Here is a 17,143-nt window from a genome sequence, read left to right as displayed (position 1 = left end):
GGGCAGTGGGTTCGGCGGTTCTCCTCTTAGGGAAGAGGCCGAAAAACAAGGAGAGAAAAATGGGGTGCCGGGTAGATGAACAACCTCTTAAGCTGAAACACGGCGGACCGTTTAGCATGACGGTCGGTGAAATAGTTCACTCACGCTTAGCCTGAATGGGTCCGGAGGCTCCTTTGCGAACAAATACGAATCCTACAGCTTATATAAATGTAAGCACATGTAATACGGACAATCAAGATAAGTGGAGTTGATATCAATTACACCGCTTGGAATCGCTTCCAAGTCTAGTTATAACAAGCAGGCAGCAGCGAAACAAAATGTCCATGTGGTTCCCCTCGTTCCCTCCATGCTTGTTTCATCATGATCATAACACGTTAGATTCTACATTTGAGCCACGGTCGCTGCAGGGGTGATCGGTCGTGGCCGGCTAATTGCTATTGTTCGACGTGGAACTCAAACGACCGATCGCCTTGTCCGATGGGCACGGCCTTGGCGTCGTTATCATAAAGGGTCCGCTCAAAGTACCGAAGTCGACCATCGGGCCGAGCTAAAATAATCGTCTGCTTCTGAGTACCGTACGGTCCGGAGGAATAGTTCTGGTCCAGAGGTCCCTTGACCTGAGGCTGCTTTATTTCGTCCTCGACGCGGGCAGCTGCGACATCTTCAGCCGCTTGATTGACATCATCCTCGGCGCCGATGACGGGAACGAAGATACTCTTCCGTAGATGTTGGATGTAAGTCTCGACACTGGTTCCTTCCGGTAGTCGCGGCAAGGTGTCTTTGCTGAGCACCCCAAGAAGCCGCTGCAGTAGGGTCTCTTCGTCTTCTTGGGCTTGTACATGCTCCTCAATGGCAAGCTTCATGAACTTCTCGCCATCCAGAATCTTGGGCCATGTCCGGTCATCGACACTTGTGTTGCTAAGCCCTCGGGTTTGGTTCTTCTCCGTGGCTACCCAGGTGATCTGGTCCATGTCGGAGGAACGGTTGGAGACAATGGCTAGGGGTTCATTGACCCGGCCACAAACCAAACTAAATCCCCCGACTTGCTTGGCTTCGGGGCTAGCGACCATCTCCTGCACAAAGCTATGGGTGGTCTGACCCTCGCTGGGGGGACTGGTGAGCCAGCTGTTGACAATTCGGCCACGACTATGTACCCCAACGGCCTGGGCGCATTTATCTTCGCGATAGTTGGTGAGCACGGCTAATTTGCCTTGCTTGGTGACTCCCATCCAGGTGCCGTGGGTGGCTCGGGCCAAATCGCGTGAGCCGAGGACATGCGATGCTGGCTCTGGCCACCAGTCTGGCGACGAGGTCGGTCGTCGAAGGAATTCCTGACTGTATTTAGTAGAAGTACCATAAGCCAAGAATTATGGAGGACGCACATCTCTGTTGTCAATGACGATCAACGAATACTCAGGGTGAGCGGTTGAGATGAGTGCGATACACATTATTTAGTTCCGAGGTTCTTGGGAGACCCTCAACACTAAGAGAAGCGGGGAAGTGTAAACTGGCGGATATGCGCAATCCCAATATTCGAGATTAGGACTCGGTATTCACGATTCTAGAGGCATGCACTGGATTGCGAGTTGGCAAAGGAGTGTTGCGAGTGAAAGGAAATGAATTGAAACTGGCAGCGATCATGCAAGCGCCTTGGGCATCGGGTGATTGGGCCGATTGTTGAGAGCCGCAGCCAGTAGTACTAGAGACTCTGGAGTAGTGGCACGTCGATCTTGAAGCTCGTCGCACGGAGGCCGAACTTGTAAGCAATGGCGGGGTTGGTAGTGAATAAGCTTTGAGAATGCTGGAAGTGAATAGTTTAGCCCTCAGAAATTACTCCGCAGACAGCATGAATTCCTCTATAGGGCATGAAGAAGACCTGAATCCACAAATCGCGTGACGTCAAGACGAGCCGTTGATCGGGAGGAAGCATGACCGCCCCCGACAGCCTGAGAGGGCTGATCGCTGATCTCCACCAGACTCCACGACTCAGCGTTCATCTTTTTCAACCTCGCCTTTCCTACTTTCTGTCCTGGCTCTTCTTCATCTAGACTTCTTGGAGGTTGCAAGAATCTGTGTCGATGTTTCAGAAAACCCGCCCCTTCCCGATTTAAACCTGTGCAGCTCTTCAACCTCCGTGTTGGAGAGAGCCGCCTGATCGCCCACCGCCGATTGTCGACCCCTCTTGATCTTTGCTATCTCAAACTCCCTCTGTCTCCTATACTTTCTTCGCCATCATGTTCGGCATCTTTGCGGACTTGTTGTCGTAAGTGCCTATCTCAAGCATATTCATTGAACTAGCTGTTTGCAAGCTCGTGCAGCTACTAATCGCAGATTCTATAGCTCCGTGATTACCATCCTCTTCCCCATCTTCGCTTCCTATAAGGCCCTCCGCTCCGCCGACCCCTCCCAACTCGCACCATGGTTGATGTACTGGGTGGTACTGTCTGTCGTGTTGCTGGTGGAATCTTGGACAGTATTTATTATTGGATGGTATGGCTTTTGTCGATCACCCAGTTATGATCCCAGGCTGCTGCAGAAGCTGACAGCGATTTTCTCGCCAGGTTCCCCTTCTATAGCTGGATCCGTCTCTTCTTCCTATGCTATCTCGTTCTTCCCCAGACACAGGGAGCTCGTCTGCTCTACCAAGACTACGTCGATCCATTCTTGACCCACCACGAACGCGAGATCGAAGAGTTTATCGGTCGCTCACACGAGCAGGCCAAGGCAATGGGCCTGCAATACTTTTACAAAGCTATCGACTTGATCCGGGAGAAAGTTATGGGCCTTCCCCCGCAACAGCCCGCGCCACCGCCACCCTCGGGGCCCGCTGCCTATGCTCAATCCTTGCTGTCACGATTTAATATCCCTATTGTCGGTGCTCCCGCTGCGCCCGGAGCGCCAGCCGCCGCACCGGCAGCTGCCCACGATTGGTACTCGATTCTCGGGACTGCACTGGGCTCCGTCACTTCTGCAGGCAAGCCTCGTGAAGCACGCGAGGAGGAGCTATCAGCCAGCGGCACCCTTCTCCAGCGCAAGTTGGAAACCATGTCCGGTGCCGAGAAGGCAAGCTATATCTCCCGACAGCGGGAGGTGCTGGATTTCCTGCGTTCTACGTTGAGTCGGGAGGAACAAGCGATGGGCCGGGATGATACCGAGAACGATGATCTGGCCTATGGTGCTCCACTGCGAAAGGATCCCAGCGACAATTCCTTTGATGTAGTCGACGATGAGGATTTGGGGAGTCGCAGTGGTGCCCGGCGGACGAGCAGCCGGTGGACATCGGGCTGGCTGGGTAATGAGCACGACTCGTCGGGCTCATCAGGCACTGACTATGCGGCTCGGACGTCCGGATATGATCGATACTAGCCTCGCTGTATTTCTTTCTTGCTTGTCGGGTTAGAGGGCTATAAGACGTCAATTTTCAAAAGACCAGCAAAGTCATACATCCACCAGATACCAGGTGCTAGATGAGAAATCAAATACGCACGCCACCATCAAGATACATAGATGGCCCTCATTTTTTCTCCGGATGAGCGGGTTTAACAACGGAGTTTATTTAGATAACGCCATTTGCGGTTGAGGAGCGCAGAGGCCCTCTCGCCTGTCCCACCATACTTGCTGCACATCATCGCATCTACACAGCCTGGATACCCCTCACCTCCGGACTAGCGATCAGTGGGCTAGAGACTAGTGGACTGGGCAAGTGTACACCTCACGTCTCGCATTCGCATATTGATCGAACATGATCTGACAGCCGAGGACCAAATGGTGGGAGTGAGCAGCCGAATCAAACCGGTCGGAAGAATATGGCCTGCTGCGCATCTAGAAAGTTCGCGCCGCGCAAGGCGGGAATCGGGGGAATCGATGTCGATCTTAGGAATGTACGAAGATGATATCATCAAGTAAATTAGTTATTATTAGTTGACTACTACTGCTACTACCAACTACTGTACTGGGTATTATCCCTTTCGATCGAGTATATGTCAAGGGGAAGATAGGAGAGAACCACTGTATCCCTTGGAGAAACAATGAACTCGATAATAATCCACAGCCAAGAACTAGTCCTAGAACGGACCTGTAGTCCATACCCCCCATGAATCATGCGCTACTGATCCCTTTGAACCAGTTCGTTTAGGTATTTGAGTCATACCGGACACGAGTAAAAGGTCGACTAAGCAGGCTGAGTTGCTGTATCGAGAGTGGGCGAGATGTTGTGACAGATCCATAGACGCTGATAGGGTGGTTGTCTAGTAACGAATTGCTTGTTCAGAGTGCCTGATGAGTATAGATGAGTGTAACCTACTGAATAAACCCAACTATGAAGAGTGTGACTGGCCTAGTTGACAATGACTTTGGTTACTCCTTAGCTACTGTTAGCTACTGTCTCTGTACTGTTAGCTACTGTTTCTGTACTGTTAGCTACAGTAGTTGTTATTCCCACGTCAAGCGTGGCGAAATGGAGCCACATTGGGGGGGGAGGAACAACCACAGATCCACTTCATTGTTCCCTCCGGATTGTCAGTTCACTATGGAGATCCCGAGTCCAAAGGAGAGAAAAGTCTCCAAGCATCTTATAGACCAAATACTATCGTAATCGCTTCACGTATTTCTCGCTTCACTTCTCAACGTTGAAATCTATTTTGCCGTCTTCAGGCGTCTTACATCGATCCGGGCCACTTCGCCGATGTCATGGTGGCGGCGCTGTTTGTTCGAGACAGTATAACACACATCTTTCCCCGACCACCAAGCCTCACCTTTTTCTCTCTCTCCCTCCTTTTTTTTTTTCAAGTCCGATCTCTTGAGAAAGGACTTGTTACTTCTGGAATCCAGATATTCCCCTTCGTAAGGTGAGTTTCGTTGCCTAGATCCGAACGTTGCTTCTTCCTCTCCCAAGCTCCCGAAGACTTTTTTTCCCTTTCCCACCGAAACAACTTTTTTCCAGGTGGATTTTTCTCCCTTTCCCACACATCCCCAACTTTGGATTTATTCCACCCGAACCTCTCACCCTCACCTCTCCGGTACACGCGCTGCATCTCCCTGCTGCGCCCCGGTTTTCGTCACATCATTCACTTGATTTGACTCTTTTTTAACGTCTGGGATTTTTTTTCCTTTTCTCCGCAGATCTCAGGTTTGGATGTGGCCTCGTCAAGCCCCGTCCACAACTTGACATCACCTTTCGACTTTCGTCACCTCAACCCGCGACTCTCCTCTCTCCACCCCGAAAAGTTTCCTTCCGAGTCTTCACCTCTGCGCGTGTGACGTGGATACCACCTGTCTAATGACCTCGAACCCTCCTCAGTCGGGCGTTCAACCAGGACAGAGCACCGCTACCTCCGCCTCCAACCCGTCCGTCACTTCATCTGCCCCCTTGGCTGCGACTGCCCCAGCAGCCAGATCCTACGCCTCCGCCACGAAGAAGTCCACCACGGACTCCTCCCCTGCTCCCGTCACCGTGGGTGGCTCGGCGCAACATGGGAAGTCGACTGCTGCATCTTCAGTGAACGGCAAACCCATGCAAAACCAATCCTCCCAGCAGCCGGCTCAGTCTGGGGTGACCATTGTCAATGGTGCTCCTACAGCCCCTGCCGCTGCTCAAAATGACCACTCTCGCAAGCCGTCTGTGACCATCACTTCTGCTGGTGCTTCTGGATACATGCCCAACGGTGGCCCTGCCAGCCGGCCCAACTCTCTTCAGTTCGGCTTTGCCAACCAGCAGAGCTCCCCCAACATGGGTAACCCTGCCGTGCTCGCCTCCAACCAGGCCCAGTCTGGCCTAGGTGCGCCTTCCACCAACCCGCGGGTCACTTCGCCTCAGACCTCCCCGTCACCCATCCCGCAGCCCGCGTCCAGCGGTGGTCGCCCCCCACCATCGACCTACCAGGCACAGGGTAATGTTCCTAACTTTGGCAGCTTCGGTGAGAATGCTGGTGATAACAACGTAAGTGTAATTTACTTGGGATGATTCTTTGCACTATTTGTGTGTTTGTGTCTGTCTGTCTTTTTTTTTTTTTGGTGGAAACTGGGTTGTGTGGTGATGTGCCGTGGCGCATGTGAAGCGCGCGGGAAACGGGAGCGGCAACGCGACCGCGCATCATCCCTCCTATCTTTTTGATTTTCCTGGTTTTTTTTCGTCCCTGATCTCCCCCTCCCCACTTTTTTACAACCGCTTGCTCACATAGATGCACCCATTATCACAGCCTCCTCTCGGACCCGGTCAACAGCACGTCCGTCGCGAGTCCTCGCAGTCGACTCACAGTGATATGAGCAACCACATGGGTGGTGGCCCTGGCCGTGGTGGCTACCCTCACCAGGGTGGCCGCGGTCGCGGATACTCCCAGTCTGGCTACCAAGGAGGACAGATGCCCTACTCACCAGGCCCGAACTTCCGCCAGACCCCTAACCAGCCCCGTGGTGGTCCCAACATGGGTCCTCAGTTCCACGGCCCTAACCAGGGCCGGCCGATGCCTCCCTTCCCCAACTCGCCTCACCAAGCGAACCGCAGCCCGGCCCTCGCGAACGCTCATCCCACCACGCCCCAGATGAACCAAGTTCCTATGGCCCACCCGCAGATGCCCCCCCAGCCCTACCCTGGCTACGGGCAGCACATGGGTCCCCAAACTGTGAGAAACCCATCCTACTCCCGTCAGAACCCAAGACCTGCCCGGCGTGGCAACCATAGCAATCAAAGCAACCATGTGAATCACCACAGTAATCCCAACTGGCGTGCCAATCGTGGAGACAATGCCAGCTATGGTCGCCCCCGTGGAAACAGCCGCCCCCCTGCGGTCCCCATCCCCATGCCAAATCTCGCGCCGGAGAGCGGGCACTTTGAACAATGTCTAACCTGGGTTAAAAACAATCAGGGCTATCCTCCGAGCTACGACCCTAACTACGGCTTCTACCCCGGTGGTTATAACATGCAGAACATGCAGTACATGACCCCTCCGTCGCCGCAACCCCGCCCTGGCATGCCTTACAACCCGCAGGCCCCGTACATCCAACAGCAGTACCCCGTTCAGCCTCCACCCCAGTCGACTCCTCTCTCGCGCACCCCATCCCAGGTTTCGACTGACCGTCCTGGCTCGAGCCTGGGCCAACCTGCCCCTGCTGGTCCTCCCGGCACTGGTCACACTCACACTGGTAGCAGGTCGTCGAACAGCCCCGTCCCCGCGAAGCCACACTTCGTGATTCCTTCTGCAAAGAAGAGTCCTATCATCATCAAGGACCCTAACAGCGGCAGCGTCAAGACTTTCGACAAGAATCCGGCCTCTCCTGCTCGTGCTACTCCTTCCCCAGTGAAGATCGCCACTCCTACCGCGACCCCGCCTCCTCGCACGTCCAGCGCCACTGACCACGCTCGCACTGAGAGCAAGGTGGGTAGTACTAAGACTGATGAGGAGAAGAAGCAAGAACTGAAGGATGCTGTGCGGCAGAAGATTCAGGATGATGAGGCTGCCCAAAAGCGCAAGGCCGAGGAAGCTGCCCGCAAGAGCGCCGAGGAGGCGAAGCCTGTCGAAGTCAAGCCCGTTGAAGCCAAGCCTGTTGAGGCCAAGCCTGTTGAGGCCAAGCCTGTTGAGGCCAAGCCTGTTGAAGCCAAGCCTGTTGAAGCCAAGTCTGTTGAAGCCAAGCCTGTTGGACCCAAGAAGGAGGACGCCACCGAGTCCGCTCGTGCTGCCCTGGAGGACCTCAGCTTGAAGGAGAAGGCCGCCCCTGTCGAAGAGCCCAAGAAGGCTCCCGCTCCTACTTCCGCTCCCGCCCCTGCTCCCCCCGCAGACGAGGACGAGATTGACTACGATGCTATCGAGCGTGAGATGGCCGAGATCGAGGCTAAGGAGCGTGCCGCTGAGGAGGACTACAATCGCAAGAAGCAGGCCCAGAAGGAGGAAGCTGAGCGCAAGGAGCGCGAAGAACGGGAGCAATATGAGATCAACATGAAGAAGGCCGAACGGGAAGCCGAAGAGCGTGAGCTCGCTCGTGAGGCTGCTCGTGCTAAGGGTGATAACGTCGAAGATGAGACCACCCGCAAGGAGCGTGAGGATCTGTTTGCTTCTCTCAAGAAGGGTGGCCTCACTGCTACTGAGACTTCAACTCCCGCCGACAGCGGTGCTGCCACTCCTGTTTCGTCTGACATGTCCATGGGCCCCCCTGCTAAACCCGCCGGTGTCGCTGCCAAGAAGCCTGCTGGTCTGAAGCTCGACACCCCCAAGCCCACTGAGCCTCCTCAACCCAGCGCCGCCATGAAGTCCCTCCAGAATGCCAAGTTCCTTGAGGACCTCAGCAAGATCACCTACCCTTCTTCCGTCAACGCCCCCGACGCCGCTCTCAACGCCAACTCTCCCGCTGGTCGCCGGTTCCACTACAGCCGTGACTTCCTGCTCCAATTCCAGGCTGCCTTCAAGGACAAGATCTCTATCGACTGGGACGCCCGTGTTCGTGAGACTGTCGGTGACAGCGATGCCTCTTCCCGACCCCAGTCTGCCCGTACCCCCAGCATGGGTGGTCGCAACCCCTCTCACAAGGGCCTCGGTGCCTTCCCTGGTGCCCAAATGGGTTCCTTCGGCCAAACCAATCGTCCTGCCGTCAGCACGCCTATTGGTGGCCGTCCGTTCGGTGGTGGTCCCTTTGGTGGCCGTCCTGGCATGCCTGGCATGGGCGCAGGCCCTATCTCTCGCAACCCCTCTTCTAACATGGGCCCTATTCGTGCGGCATCGAGCAAGGGTGGTGCTGGCAGCAAGCGTGGCAAGCACGGTGGCAAGAACCCGGAGGATACCAACAAGGCCATGCCTCTTACTGCTGGTATGGAGCTGAAGGCTCTGCAGCAGAGTGCTACTGGCTGGAAGCCCCGCAGCCTTGGTCCCAACGCTGCTGGTCCCGCTCCTGGTGGCGAGGGCCACATGCCTCCCGATGTTGTGCAGCGTAAGGTCAAGGCCGCGCTGAACAAGATGACTCCTGAGAAGTTCGACCGTATCTCCTCCCAGATCCTGGAGATTGTGTCTCAGTCCAAGGACGAGTCTGATGGCCGCACCCTGCGCCAGGTCATTCAGCTTACCTTCGAGAAGGCTACTGACGAGGCTCACTGGGCCCCTATGTACGCCAAGTTCTGCAAGAGTATGCTGGAGAGCATGAGCGCTGAGATCAAGGATGAGAACATCCGCGATAAGAACGGCAACATTGGTAAGTGTCAGATCCAGGCCCCTTGAGTTCGCTCGCTATTAGTTGGCAAATTACTAACCTACTGCATTAGTTACTGGTGGTTCTCTGTTCCGCAAGTACCTGCTCAACCGCTGTCAGGAGGAGTTCGAGCGTGGTTGGAAGGTCAACCTCCCACCCAAGCCCGAAGGTGTCACCGACGAGATTGCTATGCTGTCCGAAGAATACTACATTGCCGCCGCTGCCAAGCGTCGTGGTCTTGGTCTCGTCAAGTTCATTGGTGAGCTGTACAAGCTTGGCATGTTGACGGAGCGTATCATGCACGAATGTACCAAGCGTCTGCTTGACTTCGAGGGTGTGCCTGAGGAGGCCGAGGTCGAGTCTCTGTGCAACCTGCTGCGTACTATTGGTGCCAGTCTGGATGCCTCAGAGAAGGGTCCTGCCATGATGGACGCCTACTTCGCCCGTATCAACCACATGATCGACATGCCCGGCTTGCCTAGCCGTCTGAAGTTCATGCTGATGGTTCGTCTACCCCTTTGTGCCCTTCAATCCAATTTTGAGAATGCAACTAACTTGATTTTCTTTAGGACATTGCCGATCTGCGTTCTAAACGCTGGAAGTCTAAGGACGCTGACAAGGGCCCCAAGACTATCCAACAGATTCGCGAGGAGGTTCGTTTTATCCGTTCATTCATTAAATCTACATCCAAAAGTTCAATGACTAATATGTTCAAAACAGGCTGCTCGCGCACAGGCCGAGGCGGAGATGGAGCGCCAACGGCAGCAGGCCAACCGTGGTGGTGGTGGCGGTGGTCGCCCAGCTATGGGCCGTGGTGATGCTCGTGGCTTCGGTTACGGTAACCAGGCCCCTCCCCCCGACTACGCCTCCAGCAAGGTCGGCAGTGACGACCTGCGCCGTCTGCGGGCTACCCGCAACACCAACCAGCCGATGTCCTTCGGCCCTTCGAGTCTGCTTGGCTCTCGTAGCAGCAGCGGTCGCAAGGGCCTTGGCCCCGGTGGCAACCTGGTTCGGGGCAGCGATGACAGCGCTGCAAGCAGCCGCACTGGTACTCCCCCTGCTGGCAAGGACAAGGAGGCTGCCTCATCAATGAATGCTTTCAGGTACGTCATCACTTCCACGTCTTTTTCGATATGATGGGAAACCCACCCTCAGCCCATGTGGAACAATATACTAACCCCGTTTCTTTTTCATAGCGCCCTCGCCGCCCTGGAAGACCGGGACAACATGGCAACCTCGCCCCCGTCCAACCCTACTTCCCCCATGCTTACCAAGTCGCAGCCCGCCAGCGCGGAGCGCCGACCCTCAAAAACCCCCTCCAAGGACGGGGAGGACGCAGCATAGATTTGATTCCCTAGGTGTTAATGATCAACGTTTTTTCCATTGTTTTTCTCACCCAAAAGATTTCTCTTTTTCTTATCCTCCCATGCCTTTCCCCACTGTTCATGTTGCTCCCATTGCGAATCTGCTTTTTTTTTTGGCCGTCCTGACTTGCATTCCCCGACTGGTCGGTTACACTTTTACTTATCTCACCCTTGTCCCTTATCCTTCTTTCCTCCTTTTTTTACTCGGGACCTTCATAGTGTACAATTTTCACACCTTCTATTTCATTTTTCTTCCTCCTACTTTTATTAATCTTGAATTGGTGGGGAAGAAGGGGTGGTGGTCGTTGGTAGCATATGAATGGAGAAGACTGTTGCTTCGTAAATGAGGAATAGGCAATCATTGGTTACTATGCTGAGTGGGGATGCATCAGGAAAGGGTGGGATGGAGTGGTGGTGGGACGGGAATGATGATGCATTTTTCGCTGATCTCTTTTTTTCTTCTATCCTGTGTCTTCTCAATACCCGAAGTCTGTCAGTTGTGATGACTGTGATGGACGATTTTTCTTAGGATCTTGAAAAGCATATGCATCTTTTATTTTGTCTTTCTTCGGATCGTTCGGTAGGGTAGTTCCTTTAAGAGATGACAAGAGCGGTAGAAGGGAATGGGGTTGTTAGATGTAGTAAGAAGGAATGGGACTGATTCATATGAAGAAGACCTTGAGTATCGTGCTTGAGAATTATGCTACGAAAAATAGGGTTCTGATTTATCTCTCTCATCTATGACATGGTGCACTTTGTCACGACCAGACTTGATATTTGGCTACACAATTCGCTCCTATACAAGGATTCAAGTAGATACAGAAACTATGCCAAGTACGAACTACTAAGAGAAAAGATCAAGAACCACGATCCCGTAGAAATAGATTCATTGGAGGGGAGAAAACTCTGCGACTACTCAGGTAGTCCTGGGGGTATTTGCGCCAAGGGGGAAGGCCAGCGCAGTGCAGGGGGTATCATCAGGCTAGGTAACATGGTGTGATGTGATATGGAGAGGGTGAAACCTGGCTTTGTATGTATTTGCAATGTGCTTTCAAGCACAATGCAGGGAGGGGTATGGGAGATACGACGAAAAGACGTCATATCAAGGAAGATGTGACGAAAGGAAGATGTCCTCACGGAAAAGAGTGAACCGTCACTTCACTCAGCCGTAGCCGTCTCTATCCCCTCACTCTCCGCAGAGACTTCGATCACAGGGATCGACAGCCGCTTCGCAGTGGCCTCGGACGATTCGGACCCTGCCATCTCCAGTTCCACCTCTGGGCGCTCTGAGTCGTCCGGTGAGTTTTGCTCCTGCTCGGAGGGCGAGTTTGGTGGCAGCGGAGCCTGAGCCTCTGGCGAACTAGATCGCTGTGGGCTTGGCTCGCTGACCACCACAATCTCCTCCGAGCTAGCAGAGCTACCACTCAAGGGACTTCTCATGAGCACCGTGTCTAGAGAGTAAGGCACGGGAAAGGCAGGATCCGAATCGTCGATGCTCAGGCTGCTTCGGTCTGAGACCGACAGCGAACTCCGCGAGTGGTTGCGGGAGTAGGATGGGGGGGGGCCTAGGGCCGATGCGACGGCAGCTTCTTCGCCGGGCAGTTTGAGGGCGCTGCCTTCGGTGCTGGAGGTACCGTCGAAGACGCGACTGCCACGTTTCTCGCTCATTTCGAGAATGTGGTTATAGCTGCGTCGCGTTGGGTCCGCGCGGCGCTTCTTCTTTTTCTTCTCGCGCTTGGGCGAGGGGCGGACGACGATCACCGGGATTGGTGAGTGCTGGACACAGTATTTGGAGACTGAGCCGGGGAGGAGACTGTGTACACCCTGGAGGTTTCGACCTCGGGTTCCGACGATGAGCATGACAGGCTCGTAGATGCGGATCTAGAATTTGGTCAGTAAGTGCTTATGATCAGCAGAGACTACTTCTCAGAGTAAGGAGCTTACCATTCGTTGAATGATTTCCTCCACTTTGCCTACTACCAACTCCAAGACCAAGCTGATAGCCTTCTCATCTTGGCTGTTCTTCTGAATGACTTGTTCGAACAGCCGCTTGGCTTCCTGGCGGTACTTGCCCTCTTCGATACCAGCGTCACTCGCCATGGCCGAGTCCTTCTCCACAGCACGAAGACAAACAATCTCATCTCCATCCTGGACCAGCTCATCAATCAACCAATTAAGAGCAAAGTCGGAGTATTCATTCTGGTCCGTGCCACACAGAAACGTCCTGCTCCGCCGCGTACTCTGATACCCCTTATGCTTGTAGTTGAGTGTCAGGGAGAAATCTGAAGCATCGCGGTTATCAAAGGTATTGAATGAAACACCACGCTCATAAGTCCTATTGTGAATTAGTACACGCGGAATACCAAACCACCCCTCACTTTCGGAAAAAGGGAACAACGTACTTTGGCGGCGGCGGAGAAGGTCCACGACTTGTAGATAGAGCCCGCGGTTCTCTTTCTACATCTAGATCTCTGACCGGTGCATCGGCGTATGAAAGCCGCCTCTCCTTGATATTGTGAGAGCGATTGGGCAGTTGCATTTCCGCGTTGCCGACGTTGAATTGGATGGATCGGCGGCGCGGACTTTGACTGCGTGCGTTGGCGTCAAAGGAGATACTGGGTCGATGAGAAGAGACCGCAGACTGAGTTGAGCTTTGGATAGACTCCGCGCTATCTTCGGACTCGAAGGAAGGTTTAGGGGAGCTTTGGATAGACATTGTTGCAAAGGCGGGGGTTGGCGGCGGCGGAGATGAAGAATCAGCGGCGCTTTCGGCGTGTAATGACTTTTCAAGCTGCGGAATGCGCTCAAGTGAGTGCTGAATTTGATAATCTCTTCTTTCCGCCGTCAATCAGATCGAATAGATGTCTTGGGAGTTGAGCGCAATAAGATATGACACTCGGGGAAGATGCGAATGCCGCTGGAAATGATCAGGCCATGCGGATGCGGATGGGGATGGTATGCGGGGAGAATAGGAGCGGAGTTTCAACGACTATCAAGCTGGAAATATAAGTTATCAATCCGTTCAGGCGACCACATGTTTCGGAATGCGCTTATTTTCTGCTGAAGCTCTAGGATTGATGGTAACAGGCAATTGCAACAGGCGGACGCAGTGACGCTTTCGGCGAGGGGCTTGGCCCGAAGCCGTAGGCGGTGAGATGCTAAGGTTATCGATAGCGATAGGGGTTATCGGGTGATTTGGATACTCCGTCTGGTATGTACATAAAGTAGGGAATGTTAGGGTATAAGTATTGAAGTATAAATTTGGGTGTTAGGGATTGTATACTTGTATAGATCAGTTACTCAAGAGATGAAAAGGGACCAAGATTATTTTATCAGACCAATCCCTAATCAGACCGATTCCTATTGTAGAACTACACTTTCCCATGGCATGCCAGTCAAAGCTTAACCCTTCCATGCTAATCAAGGGCTAGCCCGCCTCATCGGAAAATGAAACCCAGCCAGTGTGTCAGGCTGCGAAATATCCCCCGATCAAGACATACCGTACATACAAACCGTTGTAGCTGACATGCTCGGGTCAGTAGGTACGACATATTGTAGTAACCTTCCACCTGGAGAAAAGCTACGACGCGAGATAACGCGACAGCCCCGATCCCTGATACCATGCATTTGAGCTTGAAAATGCGTTTGCAGATCCCTTGTCAATCGCCATTTCCTTAAGTACTAGGTAGCAATAGTAGGTACAGTACTCCGTACGGAGTACGGAGTAACCTAAATCTAAAGGGGTGGATTATTAGATCGACGGGGAATCGATGGGATGGTATGCAGCACGGAGCACGAAGGCTGAAGCTAACGAGATTATAAGTGCCCCTATCTACGTTAGTATTTGGTGATCTGTAGGTATTCCTCAACATATGGTCACTCCGTAGACAATCTCAATGTACCGAGTCCTCCCGTGCATTATCGCACGCAACTCAAAACTCAACAGTCTGTCGGAGTCCTAATACAGTATGTACCATCTGGCTATCTACATATACAGTAGATGTATAACACAAATCTACGAGAATAATTACCCGTAATCACCCGCACAATCAAATCCTCTAACAAATAACCTATCAACCCTGCACCTACCACATGCAGAAAATAAGTTCCCTCTATCTCCCACAAAGTACTCCTAAGAATCCTTAAAGACCATCTTCCAATCGCACTATCACCTTCCAAGACTCTTCCAAGACACACCATAACCACTACTCCGTCCTCCGTACAATATATGCACATCCCGTGACCTCCTATATACCCCCACTATCCTCCCTAGCAAAACCCTTCACCAAACTAGCGGACCTAGTCCGCCCCATAACGGACTGACTATGCCGACTTAGCCGCGAAGATCGGAGCACTATCGCTGCTTGGCGTGGATCTATCCACCAGCGGTGAGCGCCATGTAAGAATGTATTGGCTTAGAGTGGAATAAACGAATACATACAGTGAGTACTATTGGGGGAACGCGCTCGGGGCGCTCGTCTGCAATGCGATCGACGGGTCACATGCACTGGTGCGTTGGTGTGGTTGGTACTTGTAGTGAATTGGTTCAATTGGGGTGTTGTGGATGGCGGGATATTGTGCTGGGATGATGTAGAGGGGGCAAATGGGAGTATCTATGTGTTATGTAGATATTGTGTTACAAGGTGTTAGTGGTGAATATGAGGGTTTATGATGGTTGGTTATACCTGATCGTCGTCCGACGGGGAAATATTTAGTGATGAGTGATGTAGATAGACTCAGATAAGATACACTTGAAGGACCTTGGGAGCGAATACCCTCGCAGCTACAGTACTAATTTACCCCTCTACTAGAATAAAGAACAAAGAACGATCAAATTTAGAATGTTTTTGGTATGCATTTTTTGCAACACTTGGTTGGTTTGATATATCTATATACATGAAGGGGGGAATCCTTGTCAATTCCCACGATCCCCCGGTCGGGATCCCAATTTGTTACCCCCACTTTGGGTAGTCTCAACCTGCGCCTCGCTCACAGAGGAGGGGGGGAGAGCTGCCCGTGGCATACCAAGGGCCACTGTCCAAATTCCCAGCAATGAAATTAAAAAAAAAAGATTCGGCCGTAGCCACGAGAGATGAGATGGGTGGTATCGGAGAGTCGAGTATGTGAAAGATGTGACCGCGGCAAAAAAGGTGTATAAACGCCTGGTATAAGGAAAATATGACGCAAAAAAAAAAAGCGCTGATGAGGAAGACGCTTTCAAAAGTGTGGTTGACAGAATCAACTCGGACAGTTCGTTCGTAACAGGCGTGGGGTATCACAAAGTAAAGAATCAAGATATCGTGGTATACAAGTACAGAGACAGATCGAGGTATAAGATTTTAGTACGCCTCGATCATTGTGCTCTGTTCTCGTGAAACGTAATACCCCGATTCAAACAGGACTGTTTGATCGTCTGTCAACGGGATGGCTGCGGTCGCAGGCTCCTTCTGATCGAAGGACTCGAGAGCCGGCTGCGGCGGCGAGGGCGGCATGTGCTCGTCCTCGGACGAGTCGTCCAAGTCAGCCAGCAGCTCGGGCGGTGATTGCCTGGATGGGGACCGTGTCAAGCTGAGCTCCTCCAGGTCCTCCTCATCATCGTATTCAAAGTCCGAGTCGGTATCGTCCTCATCTTCCACCAAGGGAGCCTCGGGGATAGCGGCGAGGTGCTGCTGAGGCGGGGGTGGAGAACGCAGGCGAACAGGGGTGTTGATGACGAAGTCGTTCTCATCAAAGTCGGAGTCATCTTCCTCGTCGCTATCACTGAGATCCGACTCCAGGTCGGACGCATCCTCCGGATTCCAGTCCTCCTCGGGCTCCTCGACCACGGTCGATGCCCATTGGATGTGGCGGGACTTCTCTTCACGGGGAGAAGTCTTGGTGGCACCGCTAACAGTATGGTTGAACCACCGTTCTTGCTCACGCTCTGCATCGGCCAGATCCAGCATCAACGAGTCGAGCAGGTTGGCGTGACCAACCAGCAGGCGGAGATCGTGGTCTGCCCGCGAAGCCTCCCGGGTGAGCTTCTTGCGGGCGGTGTGAGCCAGGTAGTATGTTTGCGTGATGCTCATCTTCTTTTGTTGGCGGCGGCGGAATAGAGATTCGAAGTAGGGGGAGGCGGCGGAGGCGAGGGAAGAGTCCTTGGGAAGGGGAGAGGAGGTAGTGGAGGTAACTTGGGAAGCCTCCATGGCGGTGGTGGCAGTTGAGGTACTTATGAGCTCAGGGACTATGACTCGTTCTGCCAAGCTGGGGGTGACTCAGGCTGTCACAGGGCGGTGAGGCTAGTTAAGGCAGGGGGCTGAGGTAGATCCAGATTGGTCGTCGTGGTGATGGATGGGTATTGGATGTGTAGACTATATGTATATAGTTCGTTGCTTGATGGATGTCTGTGTGGCTCTGTTGTGGATGGATATAGTGGTAACACAAAAAGGGAGAAGACCTGGGGGAGGAAAAGATGGTTATAAAATAAAAATCCTTGGAGCCTGACAATGATCATGCTTGATAATTCTAATTCTTATTTTTTTTCTTACTCCCGTGTATCCGTTTTTTTCTTCTCTAAAGTCCGGCACCCGATCGGAGGGTCGAAGATCCCCACCGAGTTTATGCGCATC

The 17,143-nt window shown here is 53.0% G+C and overlaps 5 protein-coding genes across 5 annotated transcripts; 2 read left to right on the top strand and 3 right to left on the bottom strand.

Annotated features, from left to right (window-relative positions):
• Positions 1–434: 434 nt before the first annotated feature.
• Positions 435–1,448, bottom strand: N7473_005602 (NRDE family protein; the record flags this gene model as incomplete). The annotated part of the gene is made up of 2 exons (XM_057151542.1): positions 435–1,331; positions 1,383–1,448. The coding sequence occupies 2 exons, from the start codon at positions 1,446–1,448 to the stop codon at positions 435–437; spliced, it is 963 nt and encodes a 320-aa protein (XP_057009347.1).
• Positions 1,449–2,234: 786 nt separating this feature from the next.
• N7473_005601 (HVA22/TB2/DP1 family protein) lies at positions 2,235–3,366 on the top strand (the record flags this gene model as incomplete). The annotated part of the gene is made up of 3 exons (XM_057151541.1): positions 2,235–2,263; positions 2,341–2,490; positions 2,562–3,366. 3 exons carry the CDS (start codon positions 2,235–2,237, stop codon positions 3,364–3,366), a joined length of 984 nt encoding a protein of 327 aa, XP_057009346.1.
• Positions 3,367–4,976: 1,610 nt separating this feature from the next.
• On the top strand, positions 4,977–10,930 carry N7473_005600 (putative eukaryotic translation initiation factor subunit eIF-4F). Its single transcript, XM_057151540.1, has 6 exons — positions 4,977–5,938; positions 6,198–9,174; positions 9,245–9,675; positions 9,741–9,824; positions 9,892–10,274; positions 10,368–10,930. The coding sequence occupies exons 1-6, from the start codon at positions 5,279–5,281 to the stop codon at positions 10,513–10,515; spliced, it is 4,683 nt and encodes a 1,560-aa protein (XP_057009345.1). The 5' UTR covers positions 4,977–5,278; the 3' UTR covers positions 10,516–10,930.
• Positions 10,931–11,693: 763 nt separating this feature from the next.
• On the bottom strand, positions 11,694–13,251 carry N7473_005599 (universal stress protein; the record flags this gene model as incomplete). The annotated part of the gene is made up of 3 exons (XM_057151539.1): positions 11,694–12,416; positions 12,480–12,870; positions 12,938–13,251. 3 exons carry the CDS (start codon positions 13,249–13,251, stop codon positions 11,694–11,696), a joined length of 1,428 nt encoding a protein of 475 aa, XP_057009344.1.
• Positions 13,252–15,874: 2,623 nt separating this feature from the next.
• On the bottom strand, positions 15,875–16,720 carry N7473_005598 (uncharacterized protein; the record flags this gene model as incomplete). The annotated part of the gene is made up of 1 exon (XM_057151538.1): positions 15,875–16,720. One exon carries the CDS (start codon positions 16,718–16,720, stop codon positions 15,875–15,877), a length of 846 nt encoding a protein of 281 aa, XP_057009343.1.
• Between the last annotated feature and the right edge of the window lie 423 nt (positions 16,721–17,143).

The sequence above is a fragment of the Penicillium subrubescens genome (genome assembly GCF_028828155.1).
Source record: "Penicillium subrubescens strain IBT 31985 chromosome Unknown utg000004l_segment0_segment0, whole genome shotgun sequence".
In the NCBI taxonomy this organism is placed as follows: Eukaryota; Fungi; Ascomycota; class Eurotiomycetes; order Eurotiales; family Aspergillaceae; genus Penicillium; species Penicillium subrubescens.
The sequence above is the reverse complement of the archived record's forward strand: the minus strand, read 5'-3'. Positions and strand labels throughout refer to the sequence as shown.

Bases quoted from the DNA above. Each gene is read 5' to 3' on its own strand.
- N7473_005600 (XM_057151540.1), top strand. From the start codon at position 5,279: ATGACCTCGAACCCTCCTCAGTCGGGCGTTCAACCAGGACAGAGCACC. The intron at 5,939-6,197 runs GTAAGTGTAATT...CCATTATCACAG, and splicing joins AGAATGCTGGTGATAACAAC to CCTCCTCTCGGACCCGGTCA. The intron at 9,676-9,740 runs GTTCGTCTACCC...GATTTTCTTTAG, and splicing joins GTCTGAAGTTCATGCTGATG to GACATTGCCGATCTGCGTTC.